Source organism: Ceratotherium simum, chromosome 32 (genome assembly GCF_057802395.1).
Source record: "Ceratotherium simum simum isolate JZ-2026a chromosome 32, ASM5780239v1, whole genome shotgun sequence".
Taxonomy (NCBI): Eukaryota; Metazoa; Chordata; class Mammalia; order Perissodactyla; family Rhinocerotidae; genus Ceratotherium; species Ceratotherium simum.
The window spans coordinates 14,167,642-14,190,529 of NC_141931.1; the positions used below are offsets into that span (position 1 = coordinate 14,167,642).

The 22,888-nt window shown below is 36.2% G+C and overlaps 1 protein-coding gene across 8 annotated transcripts in view; it reads left to right on the forward strand.

Annotated features, from left to right (window-relative positions):
• NEBL (nebulette) overlaps window positions 1-22,888 on the forward strand; it is a 337,317-nt gene that overhangs the window by 246,491 nt on the left and 67,938 nt on the right. For 5 of the 8 annotated variants that reach the window (XM_087420766.1, XM_087420765.1, XM_087420767.1 and 2 more), the window contains 3 exons: window positions 8,286-8,387; window positions 9,357-9,458; window positions 21,528-21,641. The exons of 2 other annotated variants lie outside the window; for them this stretch is intronic. In XM_087420766.1, the coding sequence (XP_087276892.1) occupies window positions 8,286-8,387; window positions 9,357-9,458; window positions 21,528-21,641 (318 nt within the window). The remainder of the gene's footprint in view (window positions 1-8,285; window positions 8,388-9,356; window positions 9,459-21,527; window positions 21,642-22,888) is intronic. One more of the 8 variants, XM_087420770.1, reaches the window with a different exon arrangement.

A 22,888-nucleotide genomic window follows, 5' to 3' on the forward strand; every position in this document is an offset into this window, starting at 1 on the left:
TTACTGATGATGCTTTGCTGACTCTGTGCCCCCAGAGCCCCAGCTGTTCAGTGTCTCTCTTTGCAGGATGGCAACAGTTATCTGATATTAAATTGCAATAGGTCAATGCTTAGTAAAATCTAAGTGAGGTTTTACGTTTTAATCCAAATGTATAAACATTTGCCAATACCAAAGCACTTTTCTAAGATGGTTAATCTTAAACCTTAGATCTCAATCTTAGATAAGGGATGAAGAAGCTACATGTCTGTAATTACTAGCAAGGTCATTTTAAGGGGATGCTTTTTATAAGAACAGTTTGCTTACAGAATGACTATAATAATCATAATAACCACCACTTAGCGAGCACTGCCGTGTACCAGGAACCAGGAACTGTGCCAATACTTTGATCATTTCCAGTTCTCACAAAATCCCCATACTGATTCCTATTTTGTAGATAAGGAAAATGAGACTGAAGAATCAAACTCTCAAGTCCAGTTGTTCTATTATGCCCCACTGCCTCCCTCTTAAAGGTCACTGGATATTGGTCAAGATTTTAAGTGAAATTTTAAAAATGAGACGCAAGATAGGTTATCATCAGAATTCAGATCAACAGATTCAGTGCACTGCAGAAGATGGTGGTGGTGGTCTGAGGAGGGGCCTGGCAAACAACGGATCCTTGGGAGGTCCTTTCTAACTCTATAATTCAATGAAATTCAAATACGGAAGTTTCTTATCATAGAACTGGGGTTATTATTTTAACTCTGCCTTTCTTTTAAAAGGTCTGTGACTGAGGGATTGAGGGAATAAAGTATAAAGCCCTTTTCTCCTCCGTTGAATACTGTGTACTTATGGGAGAAGGATGTATTTACTTACACTCCTCTGCCTTCTCGGTTCAACCTTTACATGCAAAGTTTGTACATATAATAGGATTTAGAAAGTGTTTAAGACTATTTACTCAGATTTAAAGTGAGAATGATATTTGTATTCTACCTGTGAAGTAGTTGCTGTTCCTCTGGAGTCAGGGAACTTAGAATAATACATTTGTTGTCCCTACAATATGAAATTTAAACGTAGGTCTTGAAAGCCACAAGGAAAGAAAATCCATCTCTTAGTTCAGCAGGTGAGGGTACAGCATCTCCATCAAAGACAAAACCCTTTTTTCCATAAACTTCAGTCCAGTGAGACTCATTTGCAGAGAATTTACTAATAGAATTACCCTTTCGTAATGTGGAATGTCACTTTGCACTATACCTAGAAATGACTTAATTTAAGTTAAAATAAAATGTGTCATCACGTGTACATCTGATTTACCTAGAAGCAGTGCAAGTCAGCATCTTTGCTTACCTTTTTATGTTTCCACCAAAATCAAATCAGCTTTCTGATATCTTTTAGAGAACCAAGAAACTGGGGCAGTTACAGTTTCTGCCTTCTTTCTACTCAACTCTTCTATTAGAATATTCATCAATGAGCCAAAGGGAGTGATTCTTTTTTTTCCAGAACCATTCTATTCCATATATCTTTAGAGATGTGAATAAGCAGAAGAGGGTGGGAGAGAGGGTTTTTTGTGACTGGCCAACTGAATTTTCACCTCTGAATAAGTGAGAGTTCCAAGGGGACGAGTATTCTGAGGGCAGTAGTCTCTTCTGTCACCCCAACATTCAATGATCACAAAACAGTGAAAAAAAGTTCTTTCTCAGAATATCCTCTACTGTGGCATATAATAGAAAAGAAATTTGAAGTCAGACCGGGATTAAAATGCTTTCTTTGCCATGTGTAGTCTGGATGACCTTGGGCAAGTTATTTAATATCTCTAAATCTCGTGTTTTCTCATCCATAAAAACAATATTTACCTCATAGGGCTCTCACAAGTGTTAAATAAGATAAGATATGTGAAGGGATCTGAGGAAGAGCCACTCCATAAAATATTAGTCCTATTTGGTCCTCCTCCAGTTTTAAAGGGTAATTTAAGAGTTTAGGGTGATTTCATAGTTAATTCAAAACAATTAAAAGAGGTTAGATTTATAAAAAGGCCAAATCAATATGAAATTTATATTAAGAAGCATTTAGTTCAGAAGAGCATATTCAAAAGTTTCCTGAAGCCATATAACTCCCTATCTTGTTGATACTATAATCAAAATATGATTGAAAACAGCCAATCTAGATCCTCCTGTATCTTAAGGGATGTACCCCTGCCATATTTTTCTAATGTAATTAGGGAAATGGGAGATACTCTGTCTTGTTACTTTCCCCTAAAGATGGGTTTGTAATGAAAACCCCAGGAATATTTTGAGTTCTCATCAATCTTATTAGACATGAAGTCCAATGGTTCTGAAATAAGTCAAACAAATTTTAAGCTGCCATTTTAAGTTTTATAAGTAATGTGGCCTGTATAGACTTGTGATGAAATTGGAATGGTAAACTTTTCCAAAATGCCATATTGGTAATCAATTCAGTGTGTATTAGAAAGAAGTATTCAGCAGGGGATGCCAGAGACTTAATGTTCTTTTCAAAAATGATATATGTACTTTCTTAACATTAATAAAAACTTATCAGTAGACAGAATTTCTGTTTCATCAGAAAGTAAAAAAGCTTAAAAATAAATCAGTAACATGATACTAGAAAAACATTTATAACTGTGGTTCCCCGAAGCGACTTACAATAACAGTGCTTTAGGATTTAGTATTAAATTTGATATATTAGTATTTCACTCATCTCTAAGACAGAATAGTTAGTAATACTTATTCGGCCTGCTTCACAAGATTGTGGTGGTGATAAAATTAAATCATGAATAAGAAACCTTTTATCAACTATAAAATGCTGTATAAACAAGGACCGTAATAATAATGATCAACTGTTCTAGACACAGCTTCATGTTTTCCTCCATCTTTTAGAAGATGGAAAACTTTTCTGTCTTCTGATAGATAGCAGATCCTGCCTTTACTTATATTTAAAAGGTTTACATTCAATTCTAAAAATATTACAATTTAATAATGTCGTAGTTTTTTTACGTACAGCATGCCCAGACAGAAAGAAGCCTCACTGAGATAGAATTTCCAGTCCATGTGCCTATTTGATGATACTTGGAGGGCTTCTTAGTGTGAAAGTTTATGATAATGAGAAAATGATTTCTTGAGAAGGACTCAACTGATGTTTCCAGATTATAACTAAATACAGGCTACGCTGCTCACTTCTGCTCCACAAACTTAAAAGATATATATCCCATCTAGTTTCTTCTCGCCAAGAATCACGTTAACCTTCACCAGAGCAGCAAAGGGAATGAATGGTTCTGGGCCAATTGGATTTGATTTCTTGAAGTCTGTCTGCTGGCTCTGCCCTCAGCCCCCGCAGGTGTGTCTCTGTGGCTTTTCATCCTGGCTGCCATCCCTCAGCTCTCACTTTCGCAGCTCCAAGTGCTTGAATTTCACTGTGAAGACAGTCTTGGTGGAGGTTTTGCTTCTCTCTGGTTTATTAATTCAACTACTGAGGAGTCTCAAGTCACTGTTGTCTGGATATGAAAAGCTTGCTGCAGAGTCCCTGGGAATCCTTTGTCTGACATGTATGTGTCTGGCTGTACATGGAGAATAAAGGCATCCATTTCAGTGTCATTTTCAAAATCTAATATGAGACTCTTATTGGCCAAGTCTAACCCAGAATGATACAGCAAGGGGATTCTGGATAACTGGTTCCAGCCTTGGGAGGGAGTGTTGATAGAGCCCGGTTTAGTACAGACAATTCAGCCCAACAGGGGTGCGGTGAGGATTGAATAAATTAACTCATGTAAAGTGTTCAGAACAGTGCCTGGCACACTGGACACTCTGCACGAATGTAAAAAACATGCAAAAGATGTGGCCTTATGAAACAGAAGAGGATATAAGGAAAGACATAAGGAAAGAAAAAGCTGAGATTACAAGATAATAAAACGAGATAAAAATACAAACTGAGGGGCAAAGTTGAACATGGTGAGATAAGGAAGAAATTCAATGACAGATTTGGTGGAATTAAAATCTTTGTTGGAGGCAGTAAAGAACAGATTTGACACTGCAGAAAAACATGTGAAATGGAGAAAGTGTTAGTCAGGAATTTCTAGATTTAGTGACAGAAATCCATCTCACATTAGCTCAAGTAAAAAAATGAGAATTTATTGCTTTGCCTACTTGGGAAGTTCAAACTACCTTCAGGTGTAGCTGGATCTAGAGGCTCCATAGTGTCACCGGGACTCTTCCTCTCTCCCCATCTCTTTGGCCCTGCTTGTTTCCATAGGACTTCTCTTGCAGACAGACCCTGTCTAGGTGGTCTCAGAATGATAGCTGATGTTTCCAAAATTAAATCATCCTCACAGCAGTTGATCCCAGAGGAAAGTACAGCAGCTCTTTCTCCCCCAGCCTCAGATCCTTCAGATGACTCTGGCCCTACTTGGGTTATGTGCCTGCCCTCTTGTTAATCACGGTTTCCAAAGGGATGGGGTATCTGATTGGACAGCCTGTTGTGTGGCCACTCCTGTCACCAGGAAGATAGGCTGCATTTGAGAGCCTCACCAAGTCACAAGAGTGAGAGAGAGGCAGTTTCCAAATAAAAAATGCTAGACAGATAAAAAAAAATTAACACATGTCCACTACAAAGGAGTAATTTAGGAAAATGACCCAGATATGCAGAAAAGGGCAAGGAAATAAATTCATTGGAAAAAAGACAGGAAGAAGACATCAAACCTGGTAAAGTAATAATTTTGGGTGTTCCTGAGAAAGAAACCACAATCATTCTTTGTAGATAAGATTATGTGCTGTTATATACCATTAAAAAGATAAAGCTGTTTGTCTTGGGTGCAAGATAACTGTAGAAAAATGATAATCATATGATAATTGTTATATTGCCCCATCCAGGACCTATAGAAGAAAATGATGAAACTTCATTGAAAGGTATAATAAAAGATTTAAAGAATTGGAGAAATACACCTTCTTCTCCTGGAATAGACTGAAATATTGTTGAGATATCATTTTTCCCTAAATCATTTTGTAGGTTTAGTGCAATGCCCATTAAAATTCTATTTGTTTCCTTTGTGGAACTTACTAGAATTATTCTAATAATTATTCTAATATTAATTATGATAATGATAATTATTCTAATATTAATTATTACAATAATTATCATTCTAATAATTCTATTCTCTCATAAGTGAGAATAAATAGTTGAAAATTTAGAAAAAAATTGAAATAGGAGAGTTGTAAAGGGAACTTGGTTTAATGGATATAAATCTTACAGTTAGCATTTAGGGTTTGAATTTATTCAGAAAATAGAAAAAAGTGTATATATAGTCTTTAATCTTCTGCTGACAAACCTCTCCTGCTGCGTAACATTTTTATTCTTCCTTGGTCCCGATGGGCTGCAGAATGGAGCAAATACATAGAAATGTCAGCTGAGCTTCCCTCAGAGCTAAGTAACAGGTGAGGTGGAGGAAGATGAATAGTCCACTCAGGCAACCACGTTGCCATACCACCTACCATCAGACATCCCTGCAGATAGTGAAAATTTCAGTGCCCCTCAGCGTAAGCCCCCGTCCCTGTGGAATATTCCCGAGCGGTGATATTCTGGAAGATCTGACTAGTGACCACGCTCCCAGTGTTTTTCTCCCGTGTGGCTCTGTGGTGTCTGCTTGTTTGAATTGGCAGCTCATGTCAATCTTAATATTTGTTTTGAGTTGCATATGCCGGCCTCTAATTTGCAATTTACATGGATGATGGGGCCCTATTCAGAGTCCCGCTCCTGCCGCCTTTGTGCTGTTCACCTCTCTTCACACAGTCATTAGGCTGAACAGCATATAATTAGGTAACCCATGTAAAGCCTAGATTTCTGAAAGGTTGCAGCTCTTTTCAGAAAGTGTGGGTTTCCATTTTTACCCTCATTCTTTTCTAAACAAAAAGACATTTCCCCCCTATGGTTTTCATATGAATGTAGTAACTTAGAAACAGTCTTGTAGGGGGGTGATAATTTGGGTTTGTTTTCACCTGAGAGTTGGTTTTTGTTTACACAGCTTGTGTTTAACTCCGTGTAGGCTGAGGTTGATTGGCCATCGTTTGTGGATGAGTGTGTTGCTTTTTGAAACCAATGAAATTGGCTTATTTTAAGTCCCTAATGATATAAAATTCACCCAACAAAATAACTCAGTTTTCATCTTATTTTTATGGTATTTTTTGCTACCTGTGTGTGCAAAACCTACCTAAAATTACTTGTTAAGGTAAAGCCTATGAAAATAGAAATATTGAAGAAAACAGATGTTCTTGCTGAACTTATGCTAATTGTATTTAAGCTGTGTTCACTTGCCAGACTGATTTACAATTATAAGCATACTTTAAAAAATAGTCTTGGTGGAGGCTGGCCCGGTGACGTAGTGGTTAAGTTCACGTGCTCTGCTTCGGCAGCCCAGGTTCGCAGGTTTGGATCCTGGATGCAGACCCACACCACTCATCAAGCCATGCTATGGCAGTGACCCACGTACAAAATAGAGGAAAGACTGGCACAAATGTTAGCTTAGGGCCAATCTTCCTCAAGCAAAAAGAGGAAGATTGGCAACAGATGTTAGCTCAGGGCCAGTCTCCCTCACCAGAAAAAAAAAAATCTTGGTGGTGAGGCACATACAAGCTCTTAAAAGAATAAATAGAAATGTATATAAATGTTTTATTGAAATAGAATAATATAATGTATAGAGAGCCTATAGAAGTATTAATGGGTTATCATTTCTTACCTTTGATATTATTTTTGAAAGTAAGAAAGTACAGATGTTTTTTAACTCTGCAAACTTGAAAGGAAAATAACAAGATACAACTGATATTATCTAAAACACTTATTCATAGCAGTCAACTGGGGAATTCACTAAAATGAAGATGCTTGGGCCTCATTTACTGAAATTCTGTTACAGAGGGTTGGGGAGGGACCTCAGAAATCTAAATTTTAAATAAGTACCCCAGATGATGCTAGTGTAGAAACTTTGGGGGCAACACTAGAAATACTTGTTTTGTACAAAATGTAATTAATTGTGCATTTTGTATAGGTGTTCAGTTGTACATTTCTGTGCTCTACATTTCTATGCCTTGAAAAATGTGAAGATGGGTTTTAAAAAAGACCATTACTGTACCCTTTGCATTATAGCTTTAATAGATATCATGTCGTGGACAAATTGACCAGCCTTGGTGATATTGCCAAATAGAATTGCATCTAGCAAATAGCTAAATATTCCTTCAGCTCATGCTCTCAAGAAATAGAGAAGTGGACAGACGATGAGACGTTGACTGTTGGACATTATACCAATTTGCTTCCATCTCCTCCCATTTGTCAGTTGAGTTAATCTAAATGACCACTGTCATCTAAAGTACATTTGACTATATCTATATACATATTTGAAAGACCTAAGAAAGTACAAATGTTTTCTGATTCTGCAAGGTTGAAAGGAAAATAACAAGATACAATTGATATTATCTACAACACTGATTCATCACAGTCAACTGGGGAATTCAACAAAATACAGATTCTTGGGCCTCATTTACTGAAATTCTATAAAAGAGGGATGGGGTGGACCCCAAATATATATATATATATATATATATATATTTTTTTTTTTTTTTTTTCTTTTCCTCTTTAAATCTCTATTTTCCACACTTTGGTTTGATTGTGTCTAACATGCATTCAGAGGAAGAGTATTCCTTAATGTCATTGCTTTTATTTTGGGAGGATCACGTTGTTGCAGTGCTATTTACTAGATAATAAAACTATCAGTACCCATGACTAGGCCTCCCAGACAGGGGTCAGTAAAGGGAGAGAAGGGTGTGGCTGGGAGGGTGAAAGCTAAGAGAGTTTCTGAGCTCACACACCCTTCCCTCTGGAAGTGATTTTTCTCTATTTGTATGCTGGAGCTCATCCTGTGTCCACTAGGGGTTGAGACTGTGCTGTGGGCAAGTTAAAGCCCCTGATGAGGATATTCTGTTTGTGAATATACATACACACACCTACACACAACAGTGTGCTTATGAGGGTGGTATATGTAAAATCCTGTAAGATTGGTTTTGTGCTGAGGTCTTGGTCTCATATTCCTTATGTTGTATCAATTCAGTTCCTATGCAATAATGTTATTGAGGCATAGGTATAGTAAAAAGAGAATATATCTATCCAAATAAATGTTGTGCATTAAAAAAAACTTATGATCAGTGGGCTCTCTACATGATTATGGCAAGGATAAATAATGGTATGGACATTAAGGCTAGTAGCTATATGAAATTACTAATTTCTTTTTTTTCAATCAAAACTATCTCTTTGATCAGATTTCTTATAGAAAAGATATGCAGGACAGCCACATGTATAGTGCGGGGCTCGACAGACCAGACATCAAGATGGCAATGCAGATCTCCAAGATCATAAGCAATGTAATCTCTCTTTCTTATCTTGAGCAGAAATGATTTCTTATTTTTGCAGAAGACAAAGCGTGACTTTGGTAGTTGGATTGTTAATTCAATGAATGAAAGGAATCAATCTAAATTAATGACGTCTCAGTTTTCTTATCTGGATTATTCATTTGACTATTTAAATTATTCAGGTATATGTAGAAACTGTCCAAAGTCGACTTGACTATGGCTAGTGTTATACTGTTAGAGAAATAAGTACTATGTGGGTACAAGATAAGGTTCAAATGTCTCAGCCTGAAAGTCAAGGTTGTCAGTCATCTTGGTCCCATATTATCTCTCATTTTACCCCGAGCCAAAGAACTTCACTTGGCCTCGTTCCCATCTTGTTGCTGTTAATTATGCAGATTCTCTTCTGCCAACATTTATCCTTGTACATTTCCTCACCTCATGGCTGTTTCTTGTCTTCTCTAAGACATCCTCCTTGGTTAATATCATTTTACTTAAACATGCCTGAAACCCTGATTAAAATGATAACTTAACTTGAATCCAATATTTGAATAACATAGCTGTACTCACCTTAAAAATCAATAACTGTTTACTAAATTCAACTGCATGTTAACCAAACTGGGTTAGTTCAGTTCCTAAGACTAAACAAAGCCTTAAAGCCATCTGTATACAGAATGCAGTCTCAATTATCCAGAAATTTCTCCTATTGTTTTTTCAGTGTTTATATGTAAACACAATGATGATGATGACTGGGTACATAGACTCAAATTAGTAATTATTTTACTACAAAAAAGTTGAGTTTATTTAAATAATCACATTATTAAATCAATTCCTGCTTTAGCAGTCAGCATTTTAGTATTTGGCGAATTATAAGGAATATTTTTTATGGACTGAGGGTCTATTATATTTTATTTTGGCTAATGTCAATGTAATTCTTCATTGGATAGTAGAAGTATTTAACATTGTGTTATTTATTCATTTTAGGCAGACTATAAGAAAGGGCAAGGAGTAATGAATAAGGAGCCTGCTGTAATTGGAAGACCAGATTTTGAACATGCTGTGGAAGCGTCTAAACTTTCTAGTCAGGTAAGACTCTAGCAATGATTCCACAATGATTTTATTCAGAGATTTTGTTTCTAGCAGCACAGGAAAATATTTCATTTTAGATAATATCTTTAATTGCAAGAATATGCAGAGATAATGTTTCTGAAACCATTTCATATAGGATTGCAATAATTATAAATTTCAGTAACAGATAAAATAAGTTCAATTTTAAGCACAAAACAAAGTTTTCTTTTCTCATGGCTCAAATCCTAACCTTTTTCAGTGGGTTTAGCCATGTTGTCACATTTCCTAGGATTTCTAGAATTCAGCAATAGTCATATCAATTAGATTAGATTGGATCAATAATTAGATTTCTATCTATCTATACACACACACATACACAATTTTTACCTTAGTAATAAAAATATCAATTTTCTCAATTTTAAATGCTTTAGTTTAATCACAAAATAAAAAAGAGGTGATGTAAATGAAGAAAACTTTGAAATTTTCTTGAAGAAGATAAAAAGATCTGAAAAAGACATGCCATGTTTTTGGCTGAAAGTCTCAATAGATAAAAATTTCAGTTCTCCCAAAATTAATATATAAATGTCATGCAATTTCAATTAGAATCCAGTAGAGTTTTTTTTTAACGTGTGAGTAAATGATCTTAGAGTTTGAATGGAAAGGAAATGCCTGAGAATAGCCTTTAAAAGTATGAAAGTGAAGACGAGTGAAGGAGAACTTAAGGTACGAGTTACCATAACATAATATAAAACCACTGAAATTAAATCAATATGGGATTGGTATAGTAAGAGATAAAATAATCAGAAGGATAGCATAGGGAATCCTGAAATAGATTCCAATATGTATAAGAATTTAATATATGATAAAAGTGTTGGTTTAAGTCAGTGGGAAAAAGTTGGATTAGTTAATAAATGGTGCTGACATAACTGGCCATCCATCAGGGTAAAAATACAATTGGACCTGAGTCTTAAACCATACACAAAATGAATTCCAGATGGGTTAAATATGTGAATGTAAATAATAAAATAATTTAAAAATCTTAAAAGACAATCTGGAACACTGTATATACCACATAGGGATAGCAGTTGTTCTTTAACAAAACCGGAGATCCAGAAACTATAAAAGAATAGTTTGACATACTTGACTGTATAAAAATTAAAAACTCTTTCAATGGAAAAAGATAACATTTGCAAAGTCAATAATAATGATATCAAACAGTAATTTTTATGCATTTATAGGGTTTTCAGCTTTGAAAATATCCATTCCTCAAGTTGCAAAAGTCTTAATTGAATTACATTTCAAAATGGAGGGATGTAAATGAGGAAAACTATAAAATCTCACTGAAGAACATAAAATAATATCTGAACAAATGCTTCTATGCTCTTGGCTTAGGAATCTCAATACTCAACCTCATAAAAATGTTGATTCTTCCAAAATTAATTTAAAAAATTCTTTGCAATTCCATTAGAATCCAAACAGGCTTTAAAAAATTTTAAATAAAATTAAATATTTGAGTCAATTAAATAAGTTAGAGTTTATATGGAGAAGGAAGTGTCTGAGAATATCTTTTTAAAATATAAAAAGGAGAACAGTGGTCTTCAGGTATTTGGAAAAATATTTGTAATGCATATGGTGAGAACATTTTAACATCCAGAATATACAAAAGTTCTTTCATATTGAAAAGAGAAAGACTAACAGCCCAGTAGAAAAATGAGCAAAAGAGGGTGAATGGACAATTCACAGAAGAGCAGATATAATAGCCAATAACCATTTTAAAAGATGCTCAAATTTATTAGTAGAAAAGGAAATGCCAAGAAAGCATTTACACACATCACATTCTGTGAGAGCGGAGGAGAAGGATATTAGCGAGGGTTGTGTAGTTAGAAAGGTTTTGTGTAGGAGGTAGATTTGAGCTAAGCTGAATATAAAGGGAGAGAAAGCTCTGCTCAGCGGAAGGCCCCAGATAAAGGTTTCAAACGTACGGGACAGAGGAGAGACCTCTGACGGCAGAGGCTCCCAGAGATGTGGGTCATAAACATGCACGGGAATTTGGAAGGAGTTTAGATGCCGTGTGATGATAAATGAGTCAGTGTTGTATTCATTTGGACTATAGGCCATACTTACAGAGCAGAGTAGGAATAATGTGTTCTAGAAAAGAAAAGGTAAAAAAGGAAAAATGATTTTGGAATGTAATAACATTTTAGAGTTGAATTCAGGAAAAGACCACCATTTTACCTGTAGCCTCTCAAGCAGCCTCTACTTTCAGGTAAGAAATAAGTTATCATGGAAAATTTTGAGCTGAGAAGCACTGTGAAGAAAATGCTGTTTAAGGAAGAAACATTGTGAAGAAAATGCTGTTTAAGGACAATACTGTGCAGGAAGGCTGGCCTCACGAGAGGTGGAAGTCCCAGAGGCCAGCTGGGATGTTACTGTCATGGTCCACACAGAGTGCTCAGAACCTGAAAAGACTTGCTGGCCATGGGGGTTAAATTGAGGCAGAGAGAGGGGGAAATGAGAGATGCTGAATGTAAGAATGCCTCATGTTAATTGTTTTACAGTTTATAAGGCACTTTCACTTATAAAACCACTTTGTAACTCAGGAGGCTACTGATGCATTAAGGGATTAGGGACACATCTGGGTGACATTCTCATCAATGGGCTGAGAAGTGCTGTGACTCCAAGCTCTTCTCATGTCAAATAACACTTGTGGAAGAGGCAGGGAATATTGGCACACCCTTGGCAACACTTCTGGTATCTTTAGATTTCCAACATAGCTACCTGACTTATGATGTCAGCCTTTTTTGGAGGCGAAGATTTCCTGTCAGTTGTGTAGGAGAAGCAGCAGATTCTAGAAAAGCAGTACGATTTGGTTGAGAGGTTAGGAAAATGGGCTCTGGAGCAGGACTGCCTGAGTTAAACTCCTGGTCCTGCCTCTTGATGGTTGAGTGACCTTGGACAAATTACTTAATTTCTCCATCTATAGTTTCCTCATCTCTAAAATGGGATGACAGCAATACCTACTTCTTTGGGTTGTTGTGAGAATTAAATGAATTACTGTGGATATTCAGAATAGTTTTCCACTCTACATTTTTTTTTTTTTAATTTATTTTTCCCCGCAAAGCCCCAGTAGATAGTTGTATGTCATAGTTGCACATCCCTCTAGTTGCTGTATGTGGGACGCGGCCTCAGCATGGCCGGAGAAGCGGTGTGTCGGTGCGCGCCTGGGATCCGAACCCAGGCCGCCAGCAGCGGAGCGTGCGCACTTAACCGCTAAGCCACGGGGCCAGCCCTTCCACTCTACATTTTGACATGAATTCATGCACAGCATGAAGCAGGGATAGTAACACTGGCCCTTAGATTCTGGTCTTAAATTCATTCCTTTATGATTTTATTTGAGAGTCCTTAGAAGAAAGTTTCAATATTTGAGCTTTATTTTCACATTTCAAATTCAGTCACCCAAAATCCTACCATTTGATCCTACCTGGGTTGTTATTGTTGTTGTGGTGGTGAGTGCTGTCCAGTCAATTCCAACTCCTAGTGCCCTGTGGAGAGCAGACAGAACCCCGCCCAGTCTTTTTGTGCCAGCCTCTCACCTTCCAGCTCTGTATCAGACACTGCTCCGCTGCTATCCATAGGGTTTTCGTGGCCAGTTTTTTCAGAAGTGGGTGGCCAGGTCCTTCTTCCTAGTCTGTCTTAGTCTGAAAGCTCTGGTGAAATGTGTCCCCTCTGGGTGACCCTGCTGGTATTTGAAATACCGGTGGCAGAGCTTTCAGCATCCCAGCCACACACAGCCACCGTAGTATGACAACTGACAGACAGGTGGTGGGGTTCCCTCACCTGAAATGAACCGGGCCATGGTGGTGGGAATGCTGATTCTTAACCACAAGACCACCAGGGCTGCTACTGGGTTTTTAGGCAGATTGAAAAAAAAAAATCTCAAATCATTTAGCAATTGAATGATCAGATACTTAAGCAGATTATAATTTGCAAGTCGCATTATATCTATCATCTTTATTTTTTCATGACATTCTTACTGATCTCATGGTATATAAACTCATGAGAAAAGGGGAAAACTGGGCAGATGAATATATAGGACTTCTGGAATGAACTCGGTACATTCCATTTGTATTTTCAGGTGTCTTAACTAGAAACAAGGGCGAAAAGTGTAGTTTCTGATTTTCACTGACAACTTGGAAGATCGTGTATTCTCTTGCTCCTAAACTAATGACAGACTGTAAACACAGGAGCACTCAAAGGCAAATAGATACATAGAAGGAAAATGATGTAGGAATGCAAGAAACAGGGAAACTGGGGGCAGGATGCAGGAAGGAAAGAGCAAGATAGCTCCAGAAGCATTGTGAGGGAGAAGGTGATGACGAGGAAGTGCTCATGGTATTTAGTGATAAGACATGCCTGATGAAAAGATGAGAACAAAAAGTGAGTGGGCAGAATTCTCCTACTTTACCTGTAAATTGAGCTCTGTGGGATTCAACCCAGAAAAGGTAATGGAAACACAAACCGGTCCTGTGTTAACTGGTATGGTAGCTTTGCTCCCATAGTTGTAAAGTTTCCCTTTTTTAAACTTAAGATGCACATAAAATTATGGTCAGGTAATTAAAAGAAAATCAGTAAAAAATAAAAGTGAAATCTCATGTGCGAAGATAAAGAAAATTGATGTATTTACAAGTGTCTCACATATAAGTGCGGGAACGAAGTCATCCACTTAAAAAAGTCTTCTAAGCGTGGTTAACTTGCTAATATATTCATATATTATCTTAATTTATTACTTGGAATTTGTCTATGTGATGAATGGAATTCTTTTAGTTTTATTATATCAAGGAAAACTTTTGTATTTATAGTAATTAGTATTTGTTCTAAAATTGCATTTGATATATTGATAAGCATGGGTTTTAAACCTAAAAAATACATTTTAGATTACTGTTAAAATTTGATAATAAGTATTATCTGTAAATTGTAAGGCATATTAATTGGATAATTAATCTCCAATTCTCCCTTCCTGGAAAGCACTCTCCCCACCAACCTCCTTACACCAAGTACTAGCTTAAATGTCACATCCTTGACTTGCTAATTTAAATTGTCTCTCTCTTCTCCCCTTTATTTATTTATTTATTTATTTATTTATTTAATTTATTATTATTTTTTTTAATTTTTTGTTTATTGCAGTAACATTGGTTTATAACATTGTAAAAATTTCAGGTGCCCATCAAGGGACGAATGGATAAAGAAGATGTGGTATATATACACAATGGAATACTCTTCTCCCCTTTATTCTCTGTTCTTCTTTATAGTTCTTAACACAATTTGTAATAGTCATATATCTGTATATGTGTGTGCTTTAAATATCTATTTCCCTTCCCACACAGCAGACTAAATGGGCACAGGGTTTATATGCATTTAAACCATTATAGAATGTCACATTTTAGGCTTTCAAGAAATATATATAGACACTGATTAAATAAACTTCTCTAGATCATTCACACTGGTCCAAAGTCAGTAAGATATTATTTTGCTGTGAAAATAAGAGCAGAGATATTATTTTGTGTAAAATTCAGACTTGAAAATATTACTGATTTTATACCACGTTCTACATAAAAATCTGGTTGTACCATCTTCCTCAATAGCTTTTAGTTCAGTTTCATCCAAAACTGGAGGGATTGATGGCTATAGGTATGTGGCGTTGTGTTGTTTGTTTACTTTTCATTTTCACTAATAATTAAGGTATGCTTATCACATTTTCTGTTTCTTTCCTAACATTTGTTTCTATGGCTGTGATGAAAGGCTTTCATCAGGGTCTGTTTTTTTCTGCCTTTTCTGGCTCTTTGTGAATAAGGTCCATAGGTGATGAACAGCACCCCTCATGGTGAAAGCTTTGAACTACTAGGTTTAGAAGTCAGGCTCCAGACCGTTGAAACACTGCCCTGTCCAGATGCAGTTTTAAGAGACGAGTTTGTTATATCATTGTAGTTTAAGAGATCCAGTGTTTTCTCCAAGTGTGGGCCTCTGAAAGTCCTGCTAAGTCTGTTAAAATTCCATATAAAACTTTTAGGAGTTTGATCCTATATACCTATTATTTCAAAAAAAAGTTGGTGGACATCAGGACTGTTAGATATGATATTCATAATGTAAATAAATTAGTCATAGGCATAAGTAACTTTTCATTTGTTTCCAAAGTAATTGATTTAGGCATAGGGGTAACATTTTATCTTAAAACCGTAGCAAAGTCACCCCACACCTATTTCTCCCTTTCTCAAATGGTCTTAAAACTGGAAGGGAGATATGTTTGTTCCATGGTTGAGTTACCAGTTATAGTCAAGGGAAAGCATTACCTCACGAGATGTGAGTGTGCATGAAGAGGTAGACATTCAGATGTGTGAAGTGTGAGTTGAAAATAAGATAGAACGTTGGGTGTGTATGTGTAGTTAGTGAGTGAACCGGTCAGAAGGTGAGCAGTGGGACCCATTGAAACCATTGGCTATTTTCTCAGTTCATTTACATGTAGACCTTACTGCAAGAGGTTAGAAACTATTGGGTGTCAGCGTTTGGTAAACGTATTTTTTGTATAATGCAGTTATTTTACTTAGTGGTTAATTAATGAGAGAAACTCTTGTATTTTTGTTCCTTAGGCGTCTTTGAATCAAATCACGCAAAGTACTGAAGGTTAGAATAAGATAAATTTTACAACACTTTGCTTATTATTACATTCCTTATCAGAATATGAATGACAGATATACTTTAAATAATTAATCTCTACAGAAATAACCTGGAAAGGTTAGAAAGCATTTTAAAATTCACATTTAAAGGTATAGAGCTCAATGCATAACAGTGTTAGAAATCTTCAAAAGTAAAGTTCTCATCCAAATTTATTACAAGGCTTTGGCAAAATTTGAAGACACCATGGAAGTTACCTGGCCCTGCCTTTCAGTGAAAGAATCCCTTCTCAGTGTTATCCATCCCCTTATTCGTTCAAACGAAACAGTTACTGAACCAGGTATTACATTCTAGACACTGTGCTTGGGATTCGATTTTCAAGGGTGAACAGAACAGATACAGCCCCTGCCTTCCCCAAGCTTACAGTCTAATGGGGAAGACCCACAGCACAGACAATTTTGCACATAGTTACAGCGAGGTGGGGTAAGTGTGACTGGGTAAATTTGGGGGGCTTCAAAAATACATCAGTAGTAAATATTCTAGTTTGGGAGGTCACATAGGCTTTCCGAAAGAAGTTACATTTAGGCTAATACCTGTAGGATTTGTAGAAATTCTTGAGGTGAACACTGGGAGAGGTAGGAGGCAGTAGTCTGAGTAGGAAAGCAGAAGATGGTTCTATTGATAGAAAATTTACATTACAATCGGCAGAAATCTTGTCGGCTACTACTTCTACCCATCAATACTAACTTTACCTTTCGCAGTGGAACACATGCTATTTTTCTGTTTTTTTCAAGTATTTGAACACAGTTACCACCTGATTCCTAATTCTTTTCAGTACAGCACTCTTCAGCACAGTAACTGACACAGAGTATGCATTAAATAAATATTTACTGAATGAATGAATGAATGAAAGTCTGATAGGAGCTATAAAGTGCAATACAGATGCAATATATTATTTTTATTTCTGTTGTTTTTCATTTCCTTTTACATTTTTTTCTTGCTAATAGGGTATAGTTCAAATCAATTTAACAATGACTGCGGTGTGTGTTTGTGTGTGTGTGAGTGGTCTTGGGGAATTAGAGAAGTATTATAGTTCAAACACCTATCTCAGGGTTTGACTCATTCTATGAGTCCTAAAAGAGAGTTGTTTGTTTAGCATTTTCACCGTTAATTTGTATATTTCTTTAATAAATATATATTAAGTGCCAAATCCAATCAAAGCACAATGCCAGACACTAGGGATACAAAAAAGAGTAAAAATCTGTCCATTGTGGGACAGCAGATATACACAGATAATTCATATATGTCCAAAACTTAGAAAATAGTCTAATCTAGTATATCCAGGGAAAACTCGCCTTTAATAATAGGTTAGTATTACTATAAATTTGTCTTTTAAAACAGCAGGTGAAAAAATCCAGGGTGCTGCTTGTATTGAATTATTTAAATTTAACCAATTAGCCCAGCTATGCGATGCTGGCTTGCATCAAGTTTCCTTCTGTTGTTCATATTCTCCAGCTTCAGGAACCATGAGTGTCTTAGTTATGTATTAGCTAAATGGAAAAAATAGGTTCTATCATCTCTGAGCACAGAGAGCCCATCATCCTGTCTTTGTGCACCTGTAGTTCCCAGCACAGTTTCACTAAGAGCAGAGGCAACGTGTACGTAGGGGGATGATACTTGGAAATTAACCTGAAACATTCTCATCTGTTATTAACCTGACATTTGCTCTTCCCAAGGAAAGGTATATTTCTGCAAAGCAATGACCAATCAACATTGTAATGGTTCTTTCCTTCCTCTACTCATTAAACAGTGAGCCTGTGTTGAGTTCCTGCTATGAGGTAGGAAGAGTTCCTACCTGAGGAGGGGAATGCTGACATGACCAAGACACACTCTGTCAAGACTGGAGTTGGTAATCTCTCCCAAAAGCAAATCTGCTCAAGTTGCAGACATGGTTAAAATGACTTCTTATTCGCTTAGGATGAAGACCAAGATTCCTGACAGAGCTAGAAGGTTCAGCAGGACCTGACTGTTCCCAGCTGTCCAGTCTCTCCCTCAGTCTCCGTTCTCTGGCCACTCTCGTTTTCTTAAATTCCTTGAACACGCTGTTTGTGCCTCTCTCTGGCCTTCCACATGCTGTTTCCTCTGGGGGTGTACTTTTTATTACCACCTCCACCACTCATCTCTTCCTCCCCACTTCTGCTTGCTAAGCACACTCCCTTCATGCCTCAACTTAAATAGCATTGTCTTAGTTCCCCAGACTTGAAGAGGATCTGCCACAAAACATGGCTCCAGTGGCCTCAATGCCCTTCAGTTGTTACAGCCAGCTCGCTATTCCAAAATTTGTCTCTATGCTTAACTATCATCAGTAACACCTAGATCTGATGGAGTTTGTTTTTTACCTGTATGTCCCCTGTGCCTAACTCAGGGATGGGGACTTAGTGGGCACATGTGTATAAACACACGCACATAGGCATACCTACATGCATATATATATTAATATATATTGTAATATATGTATAGTGGAAGCCTTTTATTCAGATCTGTAGTCAGTCAGTTAAATTAAAAAATTGGTTAAAGGAGGAATCGTGAAAGTCATACACATACCTTAACATTTTATTTTAACACAAAACACATATGTGTACATTTAATTACAGGCCAGTATCACTGATGAACATAGGTGCAGAAATCCTCAACATAATATTAGCAAATCAAATACAACAATGCATTAAAAGGATCATATACCATGATCAAATGGGATTTATTCCAGGGATGCAAGGATGGTTCAATATCTACCAATCAATCAATGTGATATTCACCAACCTTTTGATGTAGTGACGTCTTTTTTTTGCAAATGAATATTTGGTTTGGAGTTTTGTGTTGTTTTTCTTGCAGACCATACTTATAATGCATTGTCTATGATTTGCATTTTGAAAGACATTTTGCTTAAAGATATATTACTAATTTATATGAGTTATAGAATCTTCTAGATTATTTACATTCTCCCCCCTACAACTTTTCTGGTTGTCTTGACTACCCTTAATTTGATAACAATTTATTTTTAGGAAATTACGTTCATTAAGTCTTATAGAAAAAACATAGTTTTCATAGAAATAATAACTCTCTTTTTACAGTAAATTTGTCAGTGTCCCCAGTATTAAATTAAATTATGTAATTATAATAAGTACAACTAGCATAAACAGGGTTGGAGGCAAGCTCAGTTGACTTTTGACAAGTTGACAACATACCTAATGGAGGCGTAAGGGCAGGACATACTCTTAAACCACTTTTAAGTGTGAGTGTGATTCAATCAGATTTGCTTTGGGAGAGATTACTGACTCCACTCCTGACAGAGTGTGTCTTGGTCATGTCAGCATTCCCAACGTCAGGTAGGAACTCAACACAGGCTCAGTATTTAATGAATAGAGGAAGAAAGGAACCATTGCAATGTTGATTGATCATTGCTTTTCAGAAATACGCCTTTCTTTGGGAAGATCAAATGCCAGGTTAATAACAGATGAGGATGTGTCAGGTTAATTTCCAAGCATCACCCCCCTACATGTTGCCTCTGCTCTTAATGAGATTGTGCTGGGAACTACAGGGTGGGCAAAGATAGGATGAGGGGCTCTCTGTGTTCAAAGATGATAGAACCTATTTTTGCCATTTAGCTAATACATCACTAAGACGCTCATGGTGCCTGAGGTTGGAGAATTGGAACAACTGAAAGAAAACTTCATACAAACCCATATTACATAGCAGGATCAGTTGATTAGTTAAATAGCTACCAGCTGAGTATTCAGGGCACCGTGGCCATCAGTCAGAATGTTTTACTCAGTGAAGTGGGGAGTGTTGGCGAATCTGGCTGAGTCAGGAGTGCCATTCAAGTGGAAGTCAGTTAAGAGACTCTACTATCATTGTCGAGTGAATACCCTTTAGGCACCAAAAACCTAGAGAGAGACAAAAGCACAGATTAAAATATCCTGAAAAGTGCCCTAGCAGAGGGGTGTAGAGGGTGCAAAGTGGGGTGGAATTGTGTTTAGAGGAGAAGCAGGTAAGGAAAACCCCTGCTTTGGTGCCAGTCACTGTGGAAAGTAGTGAAGGAGATCTAAGTTTATTCCGTTGGTGATATTGTCTCTGATTTGTAGACATAAAATAATTTTTTAAAAAATCAGAGTTTTTCTTGTTTTAGAGAGGCCTTTCCAGTTAATTAGAATAAATGAGATTTTGCTTGAATTTATAAAGCAACGTTAATATCGGAAAGTTATTATTGGCAAATGGAAACACAACAGAAAATATTTCCTGTAAACTCTCTTGAGATATTTTCCAAATGCTACATTTCCACCAAGATTTTCACTAGCTCTCTCCCATAGGTATCAGACATGTGTCCCTGGGGGAGACCATCACCCAATACATACTTGATTAAAATTTAGATAATGTGAGCCATCCCCAAACTGCTTTTTAATAAAAACTTATTCATGGCAGAGCTTTAAGATGTATGAATAAAGGTGCATTATGAGAGTGTTGTAAGAAAACAAAATATTGTAAGAATGGTAATAAAAACACTATAAGAGAACAAAACAGTTTACTTCTGCTTTTGAGATCTGTACATCCTTTCCTGGTTACAGGACTCAAAGGGGGTGTGAGATGAGAGTAGCTAGTTTTTTTTGTTTGTTTTTGGGTAAAGATCTTGTATCTATATTCCAATGAGTTAACATAACATACATTCACATATATTTCTATCCATGGAGAAAAATATAGTTCTATATGGTAAGTTGATAATCCTTTCTCTGGTTGTCCTAAGACTACTTCAAAAGAGAGAAAAATAATTCAGAGTCAATATTAGAGTTTTACTACTGAATACAGCTGCAGAGTTAAAGCAGAGGAAAAAAATAACATTAAATAGACCCAGGACATTTCAGAAAATGTAATCCCTAAAAATGAATTTTTGAACAAATGGGAAATGATGAGAAAAACCATGGTACAAACCATGTTCTGTATGTGGAATAATTCCCTCAGGAAAATTCATGTTCGAGTTTGAGGCTTAGGATCCATTTTCTAAATGTGGTAGACTTTAATTCCTTTGTGGTCTCAATTTCTAATTGATCATAGATTATAGGAAGGCAGAAATGGAAACTGACATTTAAAAATCCTGAGATTTTAGCACATAATTCTTGTTAATAGGATTTGAGTTCATGCCTAATTGCATTTATGATCAATGTTCAAGTCTAGGTTGTTTTTTTATAAAAAATTTTTTATGCCTAATTAAGCTTTATATGGGGAAAAATACCAGGAATTTAAATTTTGCTACCATTTGTTTTTAAGGTAGCTTATATCGATCTAATTAAAAGTCGAATATGTTATTTTGAAAGCTTAAAGGGAAATGTGTTATTTAATTTATCCTGTTTTTTTCTTTTATGGCAGATTAAATACAAAGAAAAATTTGATAATGAAATGAAGGATAAGAAACATCATTACAATCCCCTTGAAAGTGCTTCTTTTAGGCAAAGTCAGCTTGCCAATGCACTGGCGAGTAATGTAAGTTACTTTGTGCTTTATGACATAATCTATAGAAAATTATTTTCTATATCTTTTGATTCTTATTTTCTCAAAATCGGCCGTGTTGTAATTACTACTACTTAATTAAGATTGTGTAATTTCCAAGTAATTTTAGTTGAAAACAACCGAAGCATATTTTCCTGAAGCTTTTTTGAGAAAAATGTTTTATTGTAATTTACTATTAATCGTTACTGATTACTAATTAGTTAATAAGGAAGAATAGTATTGCTAATAAAACCATTATATCTGATCAAGAGTAGAAATAGATTACAGAGATTTGCAGAAAAGTAGCATGTAGTATCATAAATTAGTAGTTATAACAATAGTTATTTCATGTAATTATACCCACAAAATTGGGCTTATTGTAACATACTACCCTTACATGGTAGTTTATCATAAAGAAATTGTCAGAAATTGTACTTGTAATGGCTCACAGTTTCTTATTCTTATCCCTTATGTGATTGCCGTGAAATACTTCTTCATAAGATTTGTTTTCATATCATGTCTTTAAAAATAATCATGCTTCAATTTACAAGACAACATGCCTTAAATTTTTATTAGAATTAGGCAGAGTATAAAAACAGAGAAATGGGGGGCTGGCCCCACGGCATAGTGGTTAAGTTCGGCGCACTCTGCGTTGGTGGCCTGGGTTCGTGGGTTAGGATCCCTGGTGCAGACCTACACCACTTGTCAGCCACGCTGTGGTGGTGACCCACATACAAAAAGTAGGGGAAGACTGGCACAGATGTTAGCTCAGGGCAAATCTTCCTCAGCAAAAAAAAACACACCAAAACCCAGAAATATGGAAAAAAAATCAATCATTTTTCTATAGTTGAAGCATCTAGAGAGTTCCTTTTCAAATATTAAGATTAACTATGGTTGACCTGTTGCTTTATTAGATCATTTCAACCTTTCAACTCCTGTCATATCCTTGGGACCTAGTATATCTGACTTTCATTAATGTTTAGAAGGTATTGTTATTTGTTAACCAACTTTTGTTTGTCACCAGCAATTGAAATGGGTGTTTCTGTCTTTTAGGACCATTGGGAATATCAGAATAATTTCTTTTTCTTATTCGATTATTTTTTTGTGTATAAAAATGCAAAGCAAATAGACTTGGAATATACTTAAAGGAACGTGGAGCATAGTGCTGAAACCTCTCACGGTTTAGAATCAGATTGCCTGAATTTGGATCCTGCTCCACCTCTTAATATTACACTTTCATC